The 24,709-nt window shown below is 42.0% G+C and overlaps 1 protein-coding gene across 2 annotated transcripts in view; it reads right to left on the reverse strand.

Annotated features, from left to right (window-relative positions):
• The window catches only part of LOC140725330 (glypican-5-like), a 627,634-nt gene that overhangs the window by 229,629 nt on the left and 373,296 nt on the right, over positions 1 to 24,709 (reverse strand). For both annotated transcript variants that reach the window (XM_073040657.1, XM_073040656.1), the window contains one exon: positions 1,334 to 1,454. In XM_073040657.1, coding sequence (XP_072896758.1) covers positions 1,334 to 1,454 — 121 coding nt within the window. The remainder of the gene's footprint in view (positions 1 to 1,333; positions 1,455 to 24,709) is intronic.

The raw sequence follows: 24,709 nt of genomic DNA on the forward strand, positions 1-24,709 counted from the left end.
TGGGACTAGCTTGCAAGAGCATATTGTCTAGCATGGACAAGTTGGCCGAAGGGCCTTTTTCTGTGCTGTATTACTCTATGTGCAGGTTGGCGGTTTAATTGGTTGCTGTAAATTGCTAATATACAAGTGAGTGACAGATTCAGGAGGAACTTAATGGGAATGTGGAAAGAATAAAACATAGAATTAATGTTATGGGTGGATTATAGTTGTTGTGTTCGATATTGAGGGAGAGTGCAGAGCACACCAGGACACCAGCATGCAGGATACTCAACCAAACTTTATTGATAACTCTCCTTGTACAGGATGTGAACTCCTCCCATGTGGGAGTGGCTGAGTGGCATGGGAACAACAGTATTGACTACCACAGCAACAGTTGGCAGGGAATCAGCAAGCCAAGGGCCAGATTCTATGATGTGTGACTCTATGATTATAGGATGATGTTAAGCACAAAAGGATGCACACTCAGGGAGGCATTTTAAATCACATCGGATCCTCTCCACTTTAAGAGTGAAGTACAGCTGGCCGACTTACGAGCTAACAATGAAGGTTGCAAATGACAATACTTTGATCAACTTTCTGTTGTTAAGTAGTATGCACTGTGCACATTGATAATATGATCACAAATGAGAAGCAGAAGTGGGATATCAGAGTCTCAGCCTGAAATGTCCACTGTCTCTCATCGATGTTGCCTAGCCTGCTGAGTTCCTGCAGCATGTTGTGTGTGTTTGTAGGATATAGTAAGTCATTACAGGAAGGGGTCCAGTCCCGTTTTTCGATGAACTGGAAGTAGGTGAAAACATTTCAAAACATGCCCAAAATTACTTTGTAAACACCATTAATGCATTAAAAAAGGGGGGAGGTAAATTAATCTTCTCAAATCCAATTTCAAGGATAGAGAGCAACATGAAATATAAGTAAAATCAGAAATAAAAAGACAAAAAGGATTCAGAGAGAACAAAAGAAACATAGAGATAAAGAGCTCACTGAGAAACAGAGGTAGACAGAAAATAGCTCCAAATGTGGAAATGTAGAGACAGAAATCATTGAAATGAGATGAAAAGAGGGAAGTTGGAAGGACATACGATCAAAGAACTAAAGAGTCAAAGAGACAGAAACAGAGAATGAAAGAATGAACAAAGAGAGTGTGATGTAAATGCAAGCAAACCCTGGAGAACAGCTGAGAATCCATTTGCCACAGGAAGAGATGTTGGTGCATAACAACTACCACAGCCCAGTAATTCTCTGATTATCCAACGTGGAGACCATTTTACTGGATCCCAGTTACCCATGCATTTGGAATAGTTCTTGGGTCGATGTGGGTCTAAAGTCTTACCTTGTTAATATACAAGAGCTTGTCAATGACTTGCTTAACCATCGGGTCAGGTCCTCGGACTTTCACCTCTGGGTTGTTGGCCTGTTCTTTGAGTCCATTCCCAACGACTCTGTTTGTATAACTAGAAACAAGAAACCAGCATTAAATACTTGTGGTTAATTTGTGGCTTGTTTGTTCTTTGTTTTCTCTTTCTCTTGACTTGTAAAGTCTCTCAGGCCATTAGCAGTCTGACAGACGACATTATGAACCTTTCTCCTAGATCACAACCACCTTTACTCAAACCAGTTAATCCTATGTTTTGGAAGGTTCTGATAGGGAGCCTCAAGCCAGGCATTTTAGTCGTAAATCACAACAGCTTGATTCAATTTTGGCTGCCATGATAAATAACACCTTCATCAAACTTTAATAATGTCATCATGTGTGAAATATAACATTATAGATCACAACCAGAAGTGTCCAGTTCAAAATGCTGATGGGTGGGACCAAATGGAAAGTGGCTTTTCAGTTTTCAAAATATGCCCACAAATCACTCCTTAAATCCAAGCCCTCTGGTTTTAAATGTTTCCTATATGAAGAAAAGCTTCCTCCACTCCAGGGAAAATAAACATTCTCTCTCATAACAAAGTTGGCCCAGATATTTGAAGTTAGTTTTACTTTTTCCTCTCCCTCTCTTCAATTATTTCATTAAAAAAATACTAGAAGCTAAATTACTTTTTCTACCCACCGGGCTTCACCTATCACCTTCTAGCTGTCTTTCTTCCCCTCCCCCTCCCCACAACATTTTATTCTGGTGTCTTCCCCCTTCCTTTTCAGTCCTGAAGAAGGGTCTTGCCTCAAAATGTTGACTGTTCATCCATTTCCATAGATGCTGCCTGACCTGCTGAGTTGCACCAACATTTTGTGTGTGTTGCCTTGGATTTCCAGCATTTGCAGACTTGGTCATAAACAACAGAAAATCTGCAGATGCTGGAAATCCAAACAACACACACAAAATGCTGGAGGAACTCAGCAGGCCAGGCAGCATGTATGGAAAGAAGGACAGTCGATGTTTCAGCCTGAAATAATTGGTTATATATGAAATAAGTAGTACAAAGGAGAGCAAAAATAGTAAGTCAGTGTTCATGGGTTCATTGTCTGTTCAGAATTCTGATGGCAGAGGGAAGAAGCTGTTCCAAAAACATCTTCAGTTTCCTGTTCCTGCTCTCTGATGGTAGCAATGAGAAGAGGTCATGCCCTGGGTGATGAGGGTCCCTAATGGTGGCTGCTACCTTTCTGAGGCGTCATCTTTTGAGGGTGACCTTAATGCTAGGGAGGCTAGTGCCCATGATTGAGCTGCCTGAGTTTACAATGTTCTGCAGCATTTTCTAATCCTGTGCAGAAGCCCCTCCATAGCAGACGATTATGCAACCAGGTAGAGTGCTTTCCATGGAACATCTGTAGAAAATTGCAAGTGTCTTTGGTGCCATACCAATTCTCCTCAAATGTCTCATGAAATATAGCTGCTGTCGATAGATAGATAGATAGATAGATAGATAGATAGATAGATAGATAGATAGATAGATAGATAGATAGATAGATACTTTATTCATCCCCATGGGGAAATTCAACTTTTTTTTCCAATGTCCCATACACTTGTTGTAGCAAAACTAATTACATACAATACTTAACTCAGTAAAAAAATATGATATGCATCTAAATCACTATCTCAAAAAGCATTAATAATAGCTTTTAAAAAGTTCTTAAGTCCTGGCGGTTGAATTGTAAAGCCTAATGGCATTGGGGAGTATTGACCTCTTCATCCTGTCTGAGGAGCATTGCATCGATAGTAACCTGTCGCTGAAACTGCTTCTCTGTCTCTGGATGGTGCTATGTAGAGGATGTTCAGAGTTTTCCATAATTGACCGTAGCCTACTCAGCGCCCTTCGCTCAGCTACCGATGTTAAACTCTCCAGCACTTTGCCCACGACTGAGCCCGCCTTCCTTACCAGCTTATTAAGACGTGAGGCGTCCCTCTTCTTAATGCTTCCTCCCCAACACGCCACCACAAAGAAGAGGCCTGTCATGCCTTCTTTGTAATTGGATCAATATGTTTGGCCCTGGATAGATCATCAGAGAATTTGACAGCCAGGAGGAGCTTGAACCTGCTCATCCTTTCTGCTGCTGATCCCTCTCTGACAACTAGTGTGTGCCCCCTTGACTGAGTCTTCCTGAAGCCCATAGTCAATTCCTTGGTCTTACTGACATTGAGTGCAAGGTTGTTGTTGCGACACAACTCAACTGGCTGATCCATCTCGCTCTTGTGCCCCCTCATCACCATCTGAAATTCTACCAACAATAGGGAGGGGTGTAATGCATTCAAAAGGTCACACCTACTTTAGAGCAAGATCTTGTCTAAGAAAAGCATATAACAATACACATCATAGGCAAGAAGGTGCAGGTGGTACTGGTCTATGCAGCCCTTCCCACCACTGAAAGAAAGCTGCCGTCTTAAGAAGGTGGTATCTGTCATCAAGGATCCCCACCATCCCGTGCCATGTCCTCTTCTTTCTGCTACCACTGGCACCAGGTTCAGGAACAGCTACTTTCCCACTGTTTTTGCAGCAATGTCTTGCTTTGCACACTTTTCCTTTACTCTCATGTGTAGTTCACATATACTTCCTGCTCTGTGTGTTATCTGAGTCTACATCTTGTCATTGAACCTGATAATAAACTTGACTTGAGAGTGGACCTTCAAGAACTGATGTTTCATTCATTAATTTCTACACCGTGCCCTAACCTCCACCACCGCCTGCCTGTTAGTGTTCCCTTTCAACCACTTCATTACAAGGATCCAATCAAAGGTTTTTCCAGTTGGTATTTCAATATATTATTGATAAAGCAATAAACCTTTCAAGATGCAATCCTCCTGTGTTTTGAGTCTGGCTACCAACTGAGCCCAACGATATGTGCTGTACAAGGTCAGGCCGGTCAACAAAAAATTATGTACTCAGGTCAGATTTACATTACACATGTACAAATCTGGTTTTTGGATTTGATTTTAATTTCATACTGGAGTGGAGGACTTCTAAGTCCAGGCCATCCTATTTGCAGTTAGATAATGCGTGTCTGCACTGTAAACACAGTGCAAGGGATATGAGTTGAGCTAACATTTAATTAGTGTAGCAGTATTGGATTCTCCCCTGGAGGGCTAGGAGAATTCTTCTTGTTTTCAGTATTCCACTTGAAGACATCCTGAGGCAAACCCCTTGCGCAGATTTGGGTAGGGTATATTTGAAAACATCCTAGCGCAGATTTGGGTAGGGTATATTTGAAAACATCCTAGCGCAGATTTGGGTAGGGTATATTTGAGTCAGAGGGTGGTGTTGCAATCTGAATCTCAACATTAGTATCTTCAAGTCCCACCAATTACCTTTAGGATTTCAATCCTGGGTGAATATTCCCTCCCATACAAGCTGTAATACTACTGAACTGGACATCATTTCCTGAGATTTAACTCTGAATATATTTTATAACTTTCTACCAGTCTATTTAGTCTCAAACTGTAAATCCCATCAGGTACAGACAAAAAAAAAATCAGATATATAGTTCAGAACAATCCTAGTGATTTAGTACATAAAATATTCATATTTCCATTACTACGATAACCCCGTTCTGCAAAACATAGGCACAGGGCATAGCTCATCACTTCTCCACAGTGCCAAAGTCCTGGGTTCAGTCCTGACCTCTGGTGTTGTCTGTGTGGACTTTGCATGCTCTACGTGACCATGTCCTTCTTCTGAGTGCTCCAATTTCCTCCTACTTCCCAAAGATTGGGGTTGATAGGTTCATTGGCCACTGTAAATTACTCTTACTGTGGTAGAATCTGAAGGGGAGCTGCTGGGAACATGAAAAGAATTGAAATGGGCGTACTGGAGATGTGTGCTCCATGGTTTGTGTTGACACAATGGGCTGAAGGGCTTGTTCATCACAGTAACTCGCTGTAGGCTGAGAGGATAGTGTCCAATTTTATTTATCATTTAGATTTTTAGAGGGCATCAAGCAAAGCAGCAAATGATGTGGGTTACTTTCCATTGGCCTTGTATCAGTTTGAGAAGTTTTAAGGTCTTGAAATATGCGTTAAAACCAGAACAACAGACCATCTATAGAGTCAGAGAGTACGGAAACAAATTCTTTTGCAAAACTAATTCAGGTTGACTGTGCTTCCCAGTGAGCTAGTCTCATCTACCCACACTTTGCCAATATCCCTCTAAACCTCTCCCATTCATATACTTACTGTGCAGCTAAATTCTGACTCTGCATCAGCTATTTGGAAACCCAGGGCTCACCAGGGAAATCTTGCCATTTCTCTTTCCATTCACAAAGGTCTAGGGGCTCCCTAGGCAGCAAACGCAAAATGCCAGAACTCAGCAAGTCAGGCAGCCTCATTGGAAGAGGACAAACTGTGACGTTTCAGGCCAAGATCTTTCTCCATGATCCATATGAAGTAAGAGAAGAATTAGGGCATTCAGCCCATTCCTCCTGATACTAGATTATCTGACTACTGGAAGCAGCCTCTGCAAATCCAGTCTTTAACTCTTTCAAAATTTATGTAGTAGGTTTTAGTGAGATAGCCCTTCAGTCTTCTAATCTCTTGTGAGTACAGACACAGAATCTTCAAACACTCCGCATATGTCAACCCTTTCATTCACGGGATCATTCTCACAAACTTCTCCTGGACCCTTTCCAATCCCAGCTCATCCTTTCTTCATTATGGTGCTCAGAGAGGCTGTGCCGGAGGGGATAGACGGAGGCTCGGAGGTTCGACGGATTCGGAGTCCGCTGCAGTCGGGGCGCTTTCACTATGTGCGGCGTCTGCGAGGCTGGGTCCGGCGGCACCATGGAAGTCCATAGCGGGGGCATTCCCTTCTGCCGCCTGCGTGGGATGACAAGTCTATCGGGACCCTGAGGACTTGTGGAAACTGTGTGGTGGTTTCTTTCAAACTTATAGTCTTTTAACATCTTTGGACTATTTCTATTGTGCCCGTGGTCTGTTTTTTTTTAATCAATTATGGTATTGTTTGCACTGTTGTAACTATATGTTGTAACTGTGTGGGTTTGTGTAGGTCTTGTAGCTTTAGTTTTTGGTTTGTTGGGTGGTAGAGTTGGTCTCCTGACTTGGTGTGTCTGGGTAGTCTTGTTTTGTCTGGTGGGTTTGGAGCTCCTTTCCAGGGAACGCACTAAGATGGTAGCGTGATATTAATATGCAGCAGCCTCTCCGGACTCTGGATTTGGGGACTGCCAAATGTTATGTGGATTTTCTGGTGTAGGCTGCTTCTGTGATATCATTCTGGAGGAACGTTGTTTCATTTTTTAACTGCATTGCAGTTGTGGTTTCTAAATGACAATAAACCGAAATTCAATTCAATTCAATTCAAAACTGCTCACAATATTCCACATGAAGTCTGACTAATGTCTTATAAAACTTCGGCAATACATTCTTGCTTTTATATTCTACTCACCTGGAAATGAAAGTTAACATTGGATTTGCTTTCCTTACTACCAAGTCAACCTGCAAGTTAACCTTTAGAGAATCCTGCTGTAGGACGCTCTTTGCACCTCCAATTTCTGAATTTGTTCTCTTTCTGTTTAGAAAATAGATCCCTGGGTTCTTGGGCTCCCGTCTCACTTGCTGGGGTCCTGGTTCCCTTTCCCACTTTCCACTCAGATGGTGTTCCAGTTCCCATAAACCCTTTCAACTCACCAGATCCTCACTTGCTCTGCTCCCTTTTAATTTAGCTGATGCAATGGAAAATGCATTATCACCTTCAAAAAAGTGAATTATAATGGATTTGAGATATTAACAGAAATAGTGTAAATGTATGTTTATTGTTCATAGGCAAACATACACAGGATAGAAATGCCTTGAAAATTAGCTTTTTGTAACAGCAGCACTGTACATTATAAACCGACAAACCTAAGTTAACATAAATTACAAATTATTAATTAGAGGAGCAACACCTTATATTCAGGAACATCCCAGTGGCCAAACATTTCAATTGTGATTCTCCTTCTCATTCCAACATGTCAGTCCACGGTCTCCTCCTGTGCTAAGACAAGGCCACCATCAGGCAGCACCTTGTATTCCGTCTGGGTACCTGACGGCATGACTATCAATTTCTCTTTCTGGTAAACAAAAAAGTATCCTCCCCTTCCCCTCTTCTTCTATTTCTCACTCTGACCTTTTACCTCTTCTCACCTACCTATCATTCCCCCGGGCTCCCTCCTCCTTCCCTTTCTCCCATGGTCCACTCTCCTCTCCTATCAGATCCTTCTTCTCCAGCCCTTTATCTTTTCCACCCACCTGACTTTACCTATCATCTTCTAGCCTCTTTCCCCTCTCTCCACCTTCCCCCTTCCTTCTCAGTGCTGATGAAGAGTCTCAGCCTGAAATGTCGACTGTTTATTCATTTCCATCGATGCTGCCTGACCTGCTGAGTCCCTCCAGCATTCTGTGTGTGTTGCTATAAATTATACGTAGCTTATGTGTGTGCAAAAAATAAACAACAAAATAAACATAATGACTAGTTCAAAATTGAGAGAGTGAAGAAGGAATGTGGTTGAAGGTTGTGTTAGGGCTAAGGTAGTTGTTGCTCTGCAGATGGAGGGCTCCCGGACCAGTTTCACTTGCTCCGTGGCTCTGGACTCACTTTCAGGTTGATGTTCTGCGTACTATTTGTTTACCGCTTTTCTTGTTTGCACAGTTTGCTCTTTTTTCACACATTGGATGCTTGTCGGTCTTTGTTGTGTGGGATTTTCTAGTGGGTTCTATTATGTTTCTTTGTTTTGTGGCTGCCTGCAAGAAGATGAATCTCAAGGTTGTCTATGGTATACATATTTTGGTAATAAACCTAAGAACCTGATGGCGGTGGGTAGAAGCTGCTTTGAACCTTGAAGGCACAGACTACTGTACCTTCTGCCTGATGGCAGCAATGAGAAGTGGGCATGATGATGGATGCTGCCTTCCTGAGACATCGCCTCTTGTAGATGCCCTCGATGTGAGGAGAGTGATAGCCTCTGATGGTGCAAGCGGAGATCACTATTTTCTGTAGCGTCCTGTCTTTGTGTGCCGTAAAGTGGCATTACAACCATACTGACTACACGTAAAGCCACTTCACAACCAGTCAGTGTGGAATCCAATAGGACTGAGCATTTGTTGGTCTAGTACCAGCAAAGGGGAGGCACAATAACATAGTGGTTAGCACAACACTTTACAGTACAGGAGACCTGAGTTCAATTCCTGCCCCTGTCTGTAAGGTGTTTGTACGTTCTCCCTGTGACCACATGGGTTTTCTCCAGGTGCACCGGTTTTCTCCCACAGTCCAAAGACATACCGGTTGGTAACTTGATTGGTCATTTTATATTGCCTATGATTAAGTTAAATTAAAAATGATTAAATAGGATTAGATTAGGGGACTGCTGGACAGCACAGCTCAAAGGGCCTTTTTCACACTATCTCAATAAAAAAAGGTCCTGAGTGTGTCAGATTATCAGTTTTCACAGGATTTTCAATCCAACTTTAATTTTTTAAGAGATGTACCCATGACAATTCTTCATTTGCTAATATATTTGGACTGTGTCTCTTTTGTTAGGTACCCAAATTGGGATCTATAATCAAAGGAGCCAACATCGGGGCACATTAAAATAACTGCTTTTCATCATCGAGCAATTTAGTGTAGACTTTATCTCTTCTTTAACCTAGGGGACACAAAAGGTAGATATAATGCTCCGAAGATTGTCTTGCAGGAGATTAACCAGATGAGCGTACATGTGGGAATAAAACTCCGGCCTTACTCCAGTGTTTTAAACGTTCAGTGAGTGAATAATTGAGTCAGAAGGAGTCAGCAAGGACACTAAAAAGGACATGACTTTACAATTAAAGATAAATCGCTGATTGCATTTTCCCTTTATGTGACTCAAAGCACTTGTCTTGAGAATGATTTTAATTTAACACCAAACTACAGAATTGAAAAGTTCAGTATTTCCGGTCTTCTCGTACTGAATGTGAGCAAAGCTGTAATAATTCCTGGTGTGATATGCAACAACGCAGCATAATCAACACCTTAAAAATACCACAGAGACTGCTTGCCATTCTTGTTTCTTTATTGCCCAAAACCTTCCTTTATAGCGGAAGGTGGAAATGTTGAAGGATTCGCAAATTGAAGAATCGTCTACCATTTCAATTACACAATAATTACCTCACATTACATGATTACTTTTCTATTTTTGCTATTGCTTCAGTTACAACTGACAGGGTGAAGTTACTTCAAACACACAATAGATTTGCTATCTTTCATTTGTCCTGTTGTAGAAAATTGTTTGAATCTAGTTCCAATGCCAATTGATTACTTGGCTTTTTCAAGCATCAGCTTGGCTCAAATGGAGACATTCCTGTCCTGAAGATGTAAGGTTGTGAGTAATCTAGGCTAACGTGCTGTCTCAATAATTTCCTCCAGCCGAACATTCCTCAAAAGTCTCTGCTTTCTTGAACTCCTACTTCTCATAAAACCTGTACAAGCCCCTTCTTATGATACTCATGTTTCTTCTTCTTAGAATCTACCTCCTCAGTCAAATTTTATTTACTTATTGAGAAACTGCACAGAATAGGCCCTTCTGGTCCTTTGAGTCATGCTGCCCAGCAATTCCTCCAATTTAATCTGTGCCTAACCACAAGACCATTTACGATGACAGATACTTCACTGATCCCAAAGGAGATTACAGTATCATAGTAGCATTAAGAGTGTACAGATACAAATATTAGAAGAGAAGTAGAAAGAATAAAAAATAAGTTCCTACAAACTGACTAACAGGAAGGGGTAATCAGACTCATTATAAAGTCTAATGGCCAAGGGTAAGAGTGACCTTATATTGAGTTATTTGCAGCAACACAATTGTCTTAGTCTGTTACTGGAAGTGCTCCTCTGTTCAGCCAAGGTGGCATGCGGAGGCCGAGAAACATTGTCCAGAATTGTCGGGGTTTTCCGTTCTACCACAGTCTCCAGTGTGTCCAGTTTGACACACTGTGTTGTCCCATGTTAAAGCTGCATTGGACCCATTTCAGTTTGCCTACCACTCTGACAAGTCCACCTATGATGCCACAGCCTCAGCCCTCCACTCTGTCCTGTCCCACCTAGGAAACGATGCCTCGTACACCAGGATGTTGTTCACCGACTTCAGCTTGGCATTTACTAATGATCATCCCTCAGAGTCTGGTTAGTAAACTGTCCTCAATGAGACTCAACACCCCTCTCTGTAAAACAGACTTCTTGACTGAAAGATCCCAGTCAATCCGAGTTAGCAGCAACATTTCAAGCTCCATCACAGAGAGCACTGATGCCCCCTAGGGTTGTGTGCTCAGTCTGTTGCTGTTCATGCTGCTGACTCACGACTGCACTGCCAGATTCAGCTTAAACTGCGTCACCAGTGGCTGGCCTCATCTACAACAATGAGGAGCTGACATACAGAGAGGAGGTAGAAAGGCATGTCAAATGGTGCAAGAACAACAACCTCGGTCTCATCATGGACAACTGAAATGAAATGATTGTGGACTTCAGGAAGGCACAGGTCGACCACTCTCCATTGCACGTCAGTGGCTCTACCATGGAGAGAGTGAAGAGCACAAAATTCCTTGGTGTACACATAGCAGATGCTTTAACCTGGATCTACAATAGCTGCTCTCTAGTCAAGAAGGCACAGCAGCATCTACACTTTCTGAGGAGATTGAGATGTGCAAGGATCCCCACCCCGTTTCTAACAACTTTCTACAGCAGCACCACAGAGTGTGTCCTGGCTACATTATTGTGTGGTACAGAAACATCACACCATAGGTCCCTACAGAGGACAGTAAAAACCATCAGCGTTTCCCTCTCTCCATTTGTGACATTTACTGGGAGTGTTGCAGACAAAGGACCCAAAACTATATTGAGAATCCCTACCAGCTATCCCACAACCTCCTGGACCCTCTCCCCATTTGGAAGGAGTTATTGAATCATCAGCCCTCCCAGACTAGGTAAAAGCTTCTTCCTTCAGGCTGTGAGACCAATGAATAGTCTGCTACCACCAAGGTCTTGTCTTTGGGACAATGAGCTGTGTACTATCTACCTGGGTTGTCCATTGCTACAAGCATTTTGGATTATATTTTATTAATTTATTTATAGTATAATATTCTATTAACTTATTTATAGTATAATATTTTGATTTATGTGTGATATATGGTGCGTGTGGAATCAATTACAGGAAGGTGTTGGTTAAGATGAAGGGGGAGAGATTTAATAGGAACCTGATGGACATCTTTTTCTGCAGAGGGAATGAACTACCCAAGGAAGTGATTAAGACAGGTACATTAATAACCTCTGGATTAAAAAAAAATCCCTCAGCATCCTATTAAATCTCTCCTCTCTCACTTAATCCTATGTCCTCTAGTTTTTGATTTCCCAAAATGATGTCAAGAATTTTCAAGAGAGCTTTGAGAACCACTTGAATCTTTTTCTCTTTTTATCTAATATAATCTCTTACATTAAACGCAAGAAAGTCTGCAAGTGCTGGAAATCCAAAGCAACACGTACAAAATGCTGAAGGAACTAGCAGGTCAGACAGTTTCTATTGAAATCTCTTACCTTAATTAACCTCAATGTAGAGAGTGTGTTTGGGGAAGCTGGTGGCAGGCATGTGAATGATGACCAGAGTCAACTGAATGTACTTAGGGACTCAGTGTTATGCTGAGAGAGGAAGATGCTGACAAGGGTTCATAGACATGGAGGGACCTACAAAACAATGGTGACAGTACTTTGAAGTGTCTGTTGTAGGTGGTCTATGACTCAAGTGAGTAAGAAGCATAGATTTATGATGCCGCCTGATCTGTTGAGCACCTTCTATTTTCCAGCACCTGCAACTTCTTTAATTATCACCAATGGGTATGGGTGATCTGTTGTCCAATAGTCTTTAGGTAGAACGAACACAGGAGGCACAGAGACTCACTGAAAATGACAACATGTGCATCCTCCAGTGTTGTTGATGCTTGAACATCCAAAGGCCCATTGTGCTGAGACAAAAATGGAGGAGAACATATCAAGTATGGACAGTCATTGCCTACTCCAAGGAACATTTCAAAGAATTCTTAAATAGTGTAGTGACTCTGTTCTTAAGACAAGTCTGCTTGACTTCACCCTTGAGTGTTACCAAATCCAATCTCACCACCCCATACTGATCTGCAGTTAAAAAGGGCACATTATCTGTAACCTTGCAGCGAGAAAAAGCTGATGAGCCAGCGTTGCTTGCTTCCAATCTGAATTGAGATTTGAATCTGTCATCAATCCACTGATTAAGATCGCAGTTTGCACCAATCATATAGCTGAAGTGATTTTGAAATGAATTTCTGCTGGAAATAATTTGAATAGTATGTTTCCAGTCCCTTGTGACTGATGAGAACAAAACCCTTTATGAGGGCAAAGGAGATGTTGCATAATTCTTGCTGCATCTCTCTCTAGGGGTTGACTCGTGATGAAAATCATTTCTACTGCTCCTTTTCATAGACTAGACCTACACTATGATCATAGATCTTCTTCTGGGAGGAGATAGACGAGAAGTGATGATTTTCCCTGCAGAAGGCAGCAGGAAGATGGCTTGTGGTCATCTCAATCAGATTTGCCTCCTTTCTTGTAGATGGTCATGGTTATAGCATCGCTGAGGTCTTTTGGTAGGCTCCTCTTCTTGAGTAAAGTATCTGTTCACCACATTTTATAAGGCAAGTTTTATTCAGCACGGATACCTTTTGCATCTAGAGCTAGATAACCCCTCTCTCCAGCCAGGGGAAAAAACCTCTCTGCATTATGATGTCAATCCCTGTCAGAATGTGGTACATTGCTAAAAGACTATCTTCCTTTATTCTAAATCCTAGCTCTAATTAATTCAAAATCTTCTGCTATAAAAGTGTAACATTTCAGGTATCAATCTAGCTAATGTATCCTGTCTTTGGTATGGAGAACAAACCTGCACAAAATTCTCTACGTGAGATCTCACCAAAGCCCGAACTAATTGTAGTAAGAAATCTTTGTCTTGTACTTTAGGCTAGTATACCACTTGTTTTTTTAATGCTTGCTGTACCAGCATACTTGCTTTCAAAACACTGAGGTCCCTTGATACTACAATCCCAGTCTATCACTGTTTAAATAATGGTTCTCTGACTTGCAGGGATTTTTCCCCCCAGCAAAGGTGATAGCTTCACTTCTACTCATTCTATACTGCAACAGTGTTATATTTATCCACTCACTCAACTGGTCTAAATCTCATACACAAAAATGTATTTTCTTTTCTGGACAAGGAAGCAAAATTAACAGATATAATAGTACAAGAACAATGCAATGTTGTTGAAGCTCTTTGGGTTTTCAGTTGGTGTTGTATATATTTTACAGCAGGCAAATCTATAAGCTATTCTCTGTCTCTCACAAGTGTGACTCAGTTGCCCCTTCTCCAGCCCTTTATCTCTTTCACCAATCAACTTCCCAGCTCTTTATTTCACCCTTCCCTCTCCCGGTTTCACCTACCACTTGCTGCCTTGTGCTTCTTCCTCCGACTCCTCATCTTCTTTGCGCCAAATTGATTTTTAATTTTTATTGAGATATCGCACCGAGTAGGCCCTTCTGGCCCTTCAAGCTGTGCTACCCAGCAACAGGCAATTTGCAATGACCAATTAACCAATCAACTGGTACATCTTTGGACTGTGGGAGGAAACTGGAGCACCTGGAGGGAACCCAAACCAACAGGGAGTGTGGTACAAGCTCCCTACAGGCAGCAACAGGAATTGAACCTGGGTCACTGGTACTGTGAAGCATTGAGCTAACCACTACACTACCATGCTGCCAAATTTAGATTTGATTAGTGTAGAAGAAGAAATAAGACATAATACAAACCGGGTCTTAACTATGAAGCCTAGAAATGGGATCCTGAGAAACCTGCTGATGAGATCTGTATCCTGTTACCTAAATATGCTCTGCTGTTACAGTTTTAGAATGATGGAATAGGAGCCACTAATCAGCCTATTATGTTTATATAATTAATGCTATCTCTTCACTGCTTCTCTATTGACTGAGATAGATGTATTGAAAGAGTTGGCCCAGTGGGAAAGCCTGCTTAAGGTCCATGTCCACTCCAGGATATGACAGAGCTCTGTTCCTGTGAACTCATTATAAACTTAACAGTTCACGAATCAGAAATGAAGCCACGTGGCAAAGTATTTAAATAAAAGCATGAACCAACCAACGACAATATGTAGTTAAACCAGGACCTTTCACTCAAACATTGTTTTCCCTGTAAACTGCAATGATCTTGCTACAAGCTGAGTTCTTATATGACAGAAGGTATCTGCAGCCTTACAACAACAGACATATCCATCCTGCTTGTCCTCCAAATGCTCATTCATATGTATGGGCTGTCGTTAATTTGAGTACTTGCAACCTGGCAAGGACTTATAGAAATAAATCCTTGGCTTTATTACCTGAAGCATAAGGAAGATAAGCTATAAGACCATTGTAAATCTAGTTTGCGTACCACACATACAGATGTCATGGCTTTCCAGAGCAGATTTACTAGAACTGAGTGGAGATCTTCAGTAAAGGAGAGACCAGGGCAATTGGGGTCATTCTTCCCAGAGCAAAGGTCAAGCAGAAATTTGATGAAGGTGCTTAGAGTCATGGACAGTTTCAGCCGTAATCACAGGTGACACGAAGAAACATTCTTATAATGTATTTACTATCTGGAATGCATTTGCTGAAAGGGCAGTGAAAGCAGATTAAATCGTAAATTTCAAAAAGAAACTGTATGAATATTTAAAGGTTAATGCTCAACACAATATATTGTGGCTCTTTATTTATTTTTAATCAGGTAAATTCCATGTGAGCAAATATTTATTCTTTATCTCAGTGTTTTTGATAGTGATCTGTGGATTCCATAATGGCATATTTCTATTACCCAAGATGCTATATCACAGGGGTCAACTGTACAAGTCTTAGACTTGTTTTTTTTATTTTCCTGTGCCAATGAAATTCTGATTTTATTAACCAATCAATATCCCTATAAAATTTTCACAACCTCACTAAAATGTTCCTTCTTTTTACTAGGAGTATGTTTATTTTATAGTCATGACAGCGAATTTGGAGTAAAAACCTGCTGGGAGGTTAATGTCAAAATTGAAAAGACTAAACTGAAAGTCATACTGAGTTTGAAAGATGTCTTCAGTTAATGTGGATTCAATGTGAATGAGAACAATCTTCAACTCCAGTAGTGCATTATATACAGACCTTGGAATCAGTCACAACTTAGATCTGATGTAGTAAACCAATTACTAAGAAAGGGTTCTTTGCCCACCACACTGACAGTTCTCCAGGTCATGCAACAGAACCCTCAGTTCATGGCCTTAAAGGGAATAGGTTAATGAAGACTCTCACTTCCTGCCTTGACATAATATTGAAAGGTGTCCCAAGCTGCATGCCTTGGTGCCAAGGAGCTAAAGTTGTAACTTACCCTTTTATGTAGCTAACAGTCAAAACTGGAACTTATTTTCCCCACCTGAACCTTAATTTCCTGATGCAAAGCAGAAAAAAAACCTCCCAAAATTCAGTTTTAAAATGTGAATTTTGCTTGCATTGAAAGATATAAACAAACTATCACTTGCATCAAAAGGAAATCCAGACAAAAGAAATGGCTTGAGCTAATGGGTGTGCGATGCATACTGGCTTATTTTCTAGAACATATGTAAGATTGATGTTGATTGGGCGATATGGTTTGTTATTGAGTGGACAGTATTATACAGTCAGGAGCTCTGAATGACAACACTTTACCACCTTTGTCCTACACACTCTGCATGTAAAACAATACATTTTGATTTCGTAAATCATAGTTGCATAGACCACAGGTCCTTCAGCCCAAAATATTCTCACTGACTTTTTTGCCCATTTACATGAACCCATTTCCCTGCATTAGGATCATATCCTTCTATGCTTTGCTTATTTAAGTCTGTTTCTAATTGTCTCTTAAATGTAGTCATTGTGTTTGATTCCACCACTTCCTCTGGCACTGGATTCCCGATAACAACCACTCATTGTGCAAAAAAACCTTATCTCCGATATCCTCTTGAAATCACCTAGTTCGCATTTTAACCTATAAACTCTTGTTTGTAATACCCCAAATATGGGGAAAAGATTTTGACTATCTAGCCTTTCTATGTCTATCATAAGCACATATAATTCCTTGTGGACACCCTCAGCCTCCTTGATGTCAGGAAAACTATGCCCAGCCTATCTAATCTTTCTCCATAACTAACGTCTGCCAATCCAAGAAGCATCTTGGTGAATCTCCTTTGCCCTCTCTCCAATGCAATCACATCCTTCCTATAGCTAGTCAACCAGAATCACATACAAAACTCCAAGTATGGTCTAACCAGAGTTTTGTAAAGTTGAAATATAATCTCTCAATTCTTATAATCGATGACCCCTACGTAGGCAAGCATGCCATAAGCCTTCTTCATCACCCCATCAAACTACCTAAGCTTGCTGCAATGTTCATCGATGTTGCTTTGCTGAAACACTGAGGATCTCAGCTAATTGTATGTGTTGGCTGTAACATCTCTCAATCATGCCAATCCATATTGAAACAGGTGCTTCCTGAAAATGGCTACTCTGCCATCTGACCTCAGCTTCCCCTCAATTCAATAGGAAGTGCAGGAATTGTTCAGCAGGCTATTCAACATCTAAGCAGACTGAAATAAATGTAATAGGTATAATTACAATGATAACTGAACTAAATGAATTCCACAGACTTGAGCAGTAAGATTGAGTGAAGTAGTGTCAGTTTCTAAAACTTGGATTAAAATTTCCCCCAAAGTTTCACATCACTGATACTTCGTCAGAATTGTGACTGAGAGTTGCTGGAACTATCACAGGTTTTGAGCATGTGAATATGAAGAGAAAGTGGAAGGAGTGCATGGGAAGTTTGTTTATGGTTTGAACAAAAGGATTACATGGCGAGAGAGGTACAGATGCAAAGGTAAAGCATGGCAATAGAAGGTAGTCCAGAACAACTGCAATGGGGAAAGGGAAAGTTGGGAATGTGGTGGAAATAACAAAGGCTATCCCAGGCACAGAAGTTTCAGTTTCATAGAAGAATTCCAGACAGGGATCCTTCATAACTTGCCATTCTGTACATCAGTTGAGGTTATCATGATATGCACAGGTACACATACACACCCATGCAATGGTAAGCCTACTTGTACCAATGTCAGAGGCACATAGCATCAGTAAACAGCGTTCACAAGAGAAAAGTCATACATAGTTTTTGTGCAAGGGGATGATGGGGGATGCTTGAGAAGGAAGTATGCAATCTCATAGAATTTGTATAAAGTTGAGCTATTATCATATGCAGGAGTACGGTGCAATGATAAGCTTGCAGCAGCACCAAAGACCCAACAATCACAAGAAAAACACATTATATATAAATTACATAATACTATATATGAAAGAACACAAATTCTATTGGAATGCGAAGTGGCCACAATGTGGCTGTGATGAGGTGGAGATTAAAGGAGTGAAGGATCAAGTGGCTGAAGGGGAGTAGCTGCTTGATGGTTTGGGACCTCACCTCCTGCCCAGCTGTGAGAAGATGACATGACCTGGATGGTGGGCATCTATGATGTCAGATGCTGCCGTCCTGAAGCTGCACCTCACGTAGATACTTTTGATGGTGTGGAGGGATGTGCCCCTAATGTACTGAGCTGAATCCACTACTCTCTGCAGTTTCTTACATTTGTGTGCATTCAATTTGGTGTACCATGAAGCAAACAATCGTGATACTTTCAAGAGTACATCCATATAAGGTTGTGAAAGAGTATTCAGCGACATGCCTAACCTTTGTAGAAAAGACACATACGTACCATCCTTGTGTTGGGCCCAAGACAGATCATCTGATACTTTAGCACACAGGAATTGAATGCTTTCTAAATTGCAAGAACTGAGATAGGGTCAGAAGGACTGACAGGTATGAATTACCTTTCCAGCATGAAAAATGTAGTTTATTATTCCAATATTTGGTGAATAACAGAATATTTCATTTTTTCTATATAATTTCTGGGGTCACAGTGAATTAGATCAGTGGTTTCCAAAGTTGGAACAAACGTTTGTGTAAAGCGAAATGGAACTTTAAGAATTTAGAGTGTGAACATCAAGAGGAGGAATAGTTGGGGCAGCAGGCAGGGTCAAGTCAGGCAGAGAGGAGTTGTATTAAGGGTACATTATAAACTCATGATTGTAGCTGCAGCCAGTGTATCACTGAGATTTGCCTATAACCAGACTTCAGAATCTCTGCCAATGACTAAAGCAAAAATACACATCACACATATCAACCGTTTCATAATAAAGTGTTTAAACAAACAAGAAAGTTACTCAACCCTCATTCAAAGGTTACCCTGAACCTGTTGGACTCGATCTTTTAGTTTTGTATCATTTTACAACACAACCTGATATCTGCCTGAACAAATCTTCTCTCTCCTTTGGGGCTCTGTAGGGCACCTGGCTAGCTACAGAAAGTCAGAATAGTATTGTCAGGAACATAGGCTGATTTGTTGAATGTAGCCATGGATCCTTTGATCTTGACAGGCTCAGAAATGGGGTGGGGATACTTCATTGTGAGCCTAGAATTTGTGGTCAGGAAAAGGTTCTTGTGCAGAGCTACGAAGTAAATGCTGTCATGTGCTTTACAGAGATGTGCAGTTGATAGACCTGAGCCCATGCATGGCTTGCCTCACTTGATAATCAGTACTCTTGTGCCTCATAGAACCTTTATGAAAAAGTGAATCGAGTACCCCCACACCATCTGCCTCAAGTGGGACTTCCTGTTGACTAAATATTTTAATTCTGATTCTGATTCCCATTCTGGTGTGTCAATCTTCTGGTGCCAAGATGAGGCCACACTCAGCATGGAGGAGCAACACCTTATATTCCATCTGGGTACCCTCCAACCTGATGGCAAGAAAGGTGAACAAATCCCCCCCCCACCTTCCTTTAGTCCCCACTCTGATCTTTTACTTCTTCTCACCTGCCCATTACTCCCCCCGGGTCCCCTCCTCCAATTGTTTATTTTCCTGTCCTATCAGATTCCTTCTTCTCTAGCCCTTGGCCTTTCCCACCCACCTGGCTTCACCTATCACCCTCCAGCTAATCTACTTCCCCTCCCCTCGCATTTTTATCCTGACACTTCCCCCTTTCCTTCTCAATCCTGAGGAAGGATCTCAGCCTGAAACGTTGACCGTTTACTCTTTTCCACAGATGCTGCCGGACCTGCTGAGCTACTTCGGTATTCCGTCTGCGTTGCTCTCGATGTTCTGCCTGTGGACATTTTCAGCCGTATTTCTACCTCCTCTCCGTCCCCCCACTCACTGGATTTCTAACTGGCCAGGCTAATCCCCACCCTCCCCACAGCCTGGCTAAGCAGATTTCCATTTGCGAGTTGACAGTACTTGACCACAGAATAAGCTGCATTCCAACGGCTCACCCCCACACGTGAGGGCAGAAAGTGAGTTGGTGATCTTGGGCTGGTCTACGTTCTTTCCCTCACTCCTTACTCCCACACTGTATACACCCACATAAGGTTGTTTCAAGGCAAAGGATCCCACTCTAAAGGTTCTGTGGAGGAATCAAAATCAATTAATCACTACCAGGCACAATGTTCCTCCTTGACTCACAACACTGTCAAACTCCACTATCCTCCAGTCACTATCCCCCACTCCTTCTACTGGCACTCTCAGTCCAAACGTCCCTCCCAATCTCTTTCACACCTGCTGTCCCTCTCAGAACAACTCCCATCCTCGCAGTACTTCCTAATGTCTCTCCCAACATGGAAACCCATTTTTATACATTCACTCAGGGGATGGTAGGTGATAGAATAGCACGTTACAGGCCAGGGGAAGGCAAACTGAATCTGAGACCCTTCATGTAAAGAGGACTCTGAAGTGACGAGGCAGTTAAGAAATGTCACACTGGTGCATTTGCATATTGGTGAGCTGGAGGGGTTTTTACAACAGCCTAGTAATTTCATGGCTACCTATGCCAAGACCAGGTATCGAACTTTGGACTCCATCTGTTAGCCCAATACATTATGCACCATTCTGCTGTGGTTTCTGTCTGAACAGACAATACAAGTGTCCCAGAGACTAACACTGACTTATAACGTAAACCAGCAAGTAAGAATAATGGATGCGTAACAAGAAATAGATGATTAAGCTTCTGTTTGGATGGTCACACAAGCACGTCAGAATGGGTTAAGTCAACAGAGACATTTTTAATTAGATTTTATCACGTAGGACAGATAGCTCATTGATTTTATTTTGCCATCTAATTAGCTAATACCTGATTTGTAACCCAGTTCCATCTGTCTTCAATACCTTCATTGTATCAAAACATTTGCTCCGGTCTAATGAACTCCAACTGACACTCCCTGCATCATCATGCTTGGACTTTGGACCTGGTGCTGTCATTTTTTTTTCAGTTTCAACAACAAAACAATTATAATGGAAAACCTGGGACTAGAGGTGAGTGTTTTCTTTGGAGAAAAAAGCAAATGGGGAAATTGGGAATCCACACCTTTTACAACATTCAAGAAAGTATTCAGCCCACTATATCTCTGCTAGATTTACAAGCTTTCCCATTAATTGCAATCTGTAATTTATTCTCTTTCACGTGAGCATAAACTCTAAAGCCCATGCTCCACCACCCCTCCCCCAGCATTTCTCCGCCCCACCCAGCTACACCTCGGGCAATTTAACCTTCCCACCTGCACACCTCAAACTGAATCACCAGAGGAACCCAAGTAATTATGGTGAGGACGTGCAATCTCCACACAGACAGTGCCCAAGGTCAGGGTTGAACCTATGAAGCAGCAGTACTAAAGACTATGCGACGATACTATAGAGATTGCAGGTGGCATTTGAATTTCTTCCTTTGGACTTCGTACTAACATTTGGGCATATGGATTAAGAGCATGGTTAGGTGTCAGGCCCTGATGTTGTACCCGAAAACCTGTGCCAATCAACTGGTGGGAGTGTTCATGGACATCTTTAATCTCTCATTGCTGCAGGCAGAGGTTCCCACCAGTTTCAAAAGGGCAACAATCACACCAGTGTCCAAAAAGAGCAGGGTGAGCTGCTTCGATGACTATCACCCAGTTCCACTCATATCTGATGAAGGGTCTCGGCCCGAAACGTCGACAGCGCTTCTCCCTATAGATGCTGCCTGGCCTGCTGCATTCCACCAGCATTTTGTGTGTCCATCTACTGTGATGAAGTGCTTTGAGAGGTTGGTCCTGGCTAGAATTGATTCTTGCCTAAGCAAGGAGCTGGCCCTGCTGCAATTTGCCTATCCCCGCAATAGGTCTACAGCAGACGCAATCTCACTGGCTCTCCACTCGGCCTTGGATCACCTGGACAATAGCAATATCTATGCCATGCTGCTGTTTATAAACTACAGCTCAGTGTTCAACACAATCATACCCCCACTTCTAATCAACAAGCTCCAAAACCTGGGCTTCTATACGTGCAACTGGATCCTTGACTTCCCCACTGGGAGACCACAGTCTGTGTGGATCTGGAATGTCCTCTCCCCACTGACAACAAGCACTGCGTACTTCAAGGATGCGTGCTTACCCCACTGCTCTACTCTCTCTACAAATTTGCTGAGGATATAACTATCGCTGGCAGATTTTGAGATGGTGATGAGGAGGCATACAAGAGCAAGATAGATTAGCTGGTCGAGTGGTGTCACAGCAATAACCTTAATGTCAGTAAGACCAAGGAATCGATTGTGGACTTCTGGAAGGTGAAGTCAACAGAACACAGAACAGTCCTCATCAAGGGATCAGAAGTGGAACGGGTGAGTAGTTTCAAGTTCCTGGGTGTCAATACCACCGAGGCCCAACAAATTGAAGCAATTACAGAGAAGGCATGATAGCAGTTATATTTCATTGTGAGTTGAGGAGACTTACTCCATAACAGTAAATCTCCTTTGTGTCGTCAAATTCTTCGAGATTGTTTCAGCAAAATTCCAGCGTAAGTATACTGAGGTATTGACAAAAGTTAAAGCTCCCTCTTCAGTGTCCCATCAAGCACAATCAGGCAGAAGTTGAAAAAAAACCTATTAAACATTTATGCAGAGTAACAGGTAATTACTTTTTGTTCTGTGTTTCACGTCCAAAGGAGTCTGAATTAAGAATCGGGATTAAATCTCGTAAGGGTCAGAGAATGAAACATTAAATACCTGACTCTCCCATGTCCACTGGGAGTGTAATCTCACTGAATATATCAGTTGTAATTGCAAGCAAGGACAGGAGACCCACTGTCTGAACGGTGCTTGCTTTATGAGGGGAACAAGCAGTGTAATGAACACCTACTCGCTATCTCCCGTACACACAGACCTGAAGCTCTTTGACAACATCAAGGGGTGCATGTTCTGATCAGAAAGAGGGAAACCAGTAAAAAGGTGAAGAGCTGAAACTTGCTGCATTAACATTGACTATGCTGTTATAAACTCTGAAGCAATATTCTAACATTAATTAGTGGCTTTTGAAGCTTTGGTGTATTAAGCTTTACAAGAGAAGTGTGTGTGTGAGTAAGTGAGAGAGAGTGAGAGTGTGTGTGTGTTTGTTTGAAAGAGGAGAGAGAGGGGGAGGGAGAGAGGGAGGGACAGAGCGAGAGAGACCATAAGACACAGGAGTAGTCTGCTCCTCCATTCCATCATGGCTGATACCGGATCCCACTCAACCCTACACACCTGCCTTCTCGCCATATCCTCTGATGCCCTGACCGAACAGGAAACTATCAACTTCCACCTTAAATACAAATGAACGGACTTGGCCTCCACCGCAGTCTGCGGCAGAGCATTCCACAGATTTACTACTCTGGCTAAAAAAATTTCCCCTTGCCTCTTTTCTAAAGGGCCACCCCTCAAATTTGAAGCTGTGCCCTCTAGTTCTGGATACCCCCACCACAGGAAACATCCTCTCCACATACAACCTATCCTTTCAACATCTGGTAGGTTTCAATGAGATCCCCCACATTCTTCTAAATTCCAGCGAGTACAGGCCCAAAGCTGCCAAACACAACTTATATATTAACCCCTTCATTCCCAGAATCATCTTCATGAACGTCCTCTGGACTTTCTCCAATGACGATACATCCTTTCTGCGATAAGGAACCCCAAACTGTTGACAATACTCTAAGTGTGGCCTGACTAGTGTCTTATAAAGGCTTAGCATTGTCTCCTTGCTTTTATATTCCATTCCTCTTGAAATAAGTGCCAACATTGCATTTGCCTTCTTTATCACCGTCTCAACCTGTAAATTAGCCTCCTGGGAGTTTTGCATGAGGACTCCCAAGTCCCTCTGCACCTCTGACGTTTGAACCTTCTTCCCATTTAGATAATGGTCCGCACTATTGTTCCTTTTACAAAAATGTATTATCATACATTTCCCAACACTGTGTTCCATCTGCCACTTTTTTGCCCGTTCTTCCAAATTGTCTAAGTCCTGCTGCAATCGCCTTGCTTCCTCAGCACTACCTACCCTTCCACCTGTCTTCCTATCATCTGCAAACTTTGCCACAAAGCCATCAATTCCATTGCCTACATCACAGACAAACAATGGGAAAAGCGATGGTGTGAGTGTGAGAGTGTGTGTGGGTGTGAGTGTGTTTGTAAGTGTGTGTACGTGTGTGTCTGTGTGTGTGTGTCTGTGTCTGTCTGTATAAAACTAAATGCTATCATTGTGTGGCAGAATATTTTTCACGCAGCAGAGTTGTACGTATCTGAGGGCACTGGATATGTATGAACAGATCCTATAATAAAAGGTATAACTGACAGCTGAAAGAGAGCTGAGAGAACAGCGCAAAGCCCATGTTAAACACTGCATTATGAAACAGCTTCATTCTCTGCAGTCTGGTCTCTTTCACTGAGAGCCAGCCAACACCAGGTAGCCTGATGTAGCTTGAAGTTTTACTCTCCAGCTGCATTGAACTGCCTGATGTGTTCTTGCACTCAGTTCTTCAAGGGTGAGAGCACAGATTCTTTAAACACTTGAATTTTCAAAGCCCCTTTCTTTAAAAGACCATAAGACACGGGAGTAGAACTGGGCTATTCGGCCCATCAAGTCTGTTCTGCCATTCAATTATAGCTGATTTAATATTCCTCTCAACCCCATTATCTCAGTAAACCCCAAACCATTTTATAGCTAATGGACTACTCCTGAAGAGTTAAAATACAGGAAACGCAGGACACAATTTCTGCAGAACAAGTTCCCAAAGGCAATAAA

This window comes from Hemitrygon akajei, chromosome 3, assembly GCF_048418815.1.
Source record: "Hemitrygon akajei chromosome 3, sHemAka1.3, whole genome shotgun sequence".
NCBI lineage: Eukaryota > Metazoa > Chordata > Chondrichthyes > Myliobatiformes > Dasyatidae > Hemitrygon > Hemitrygon akajei.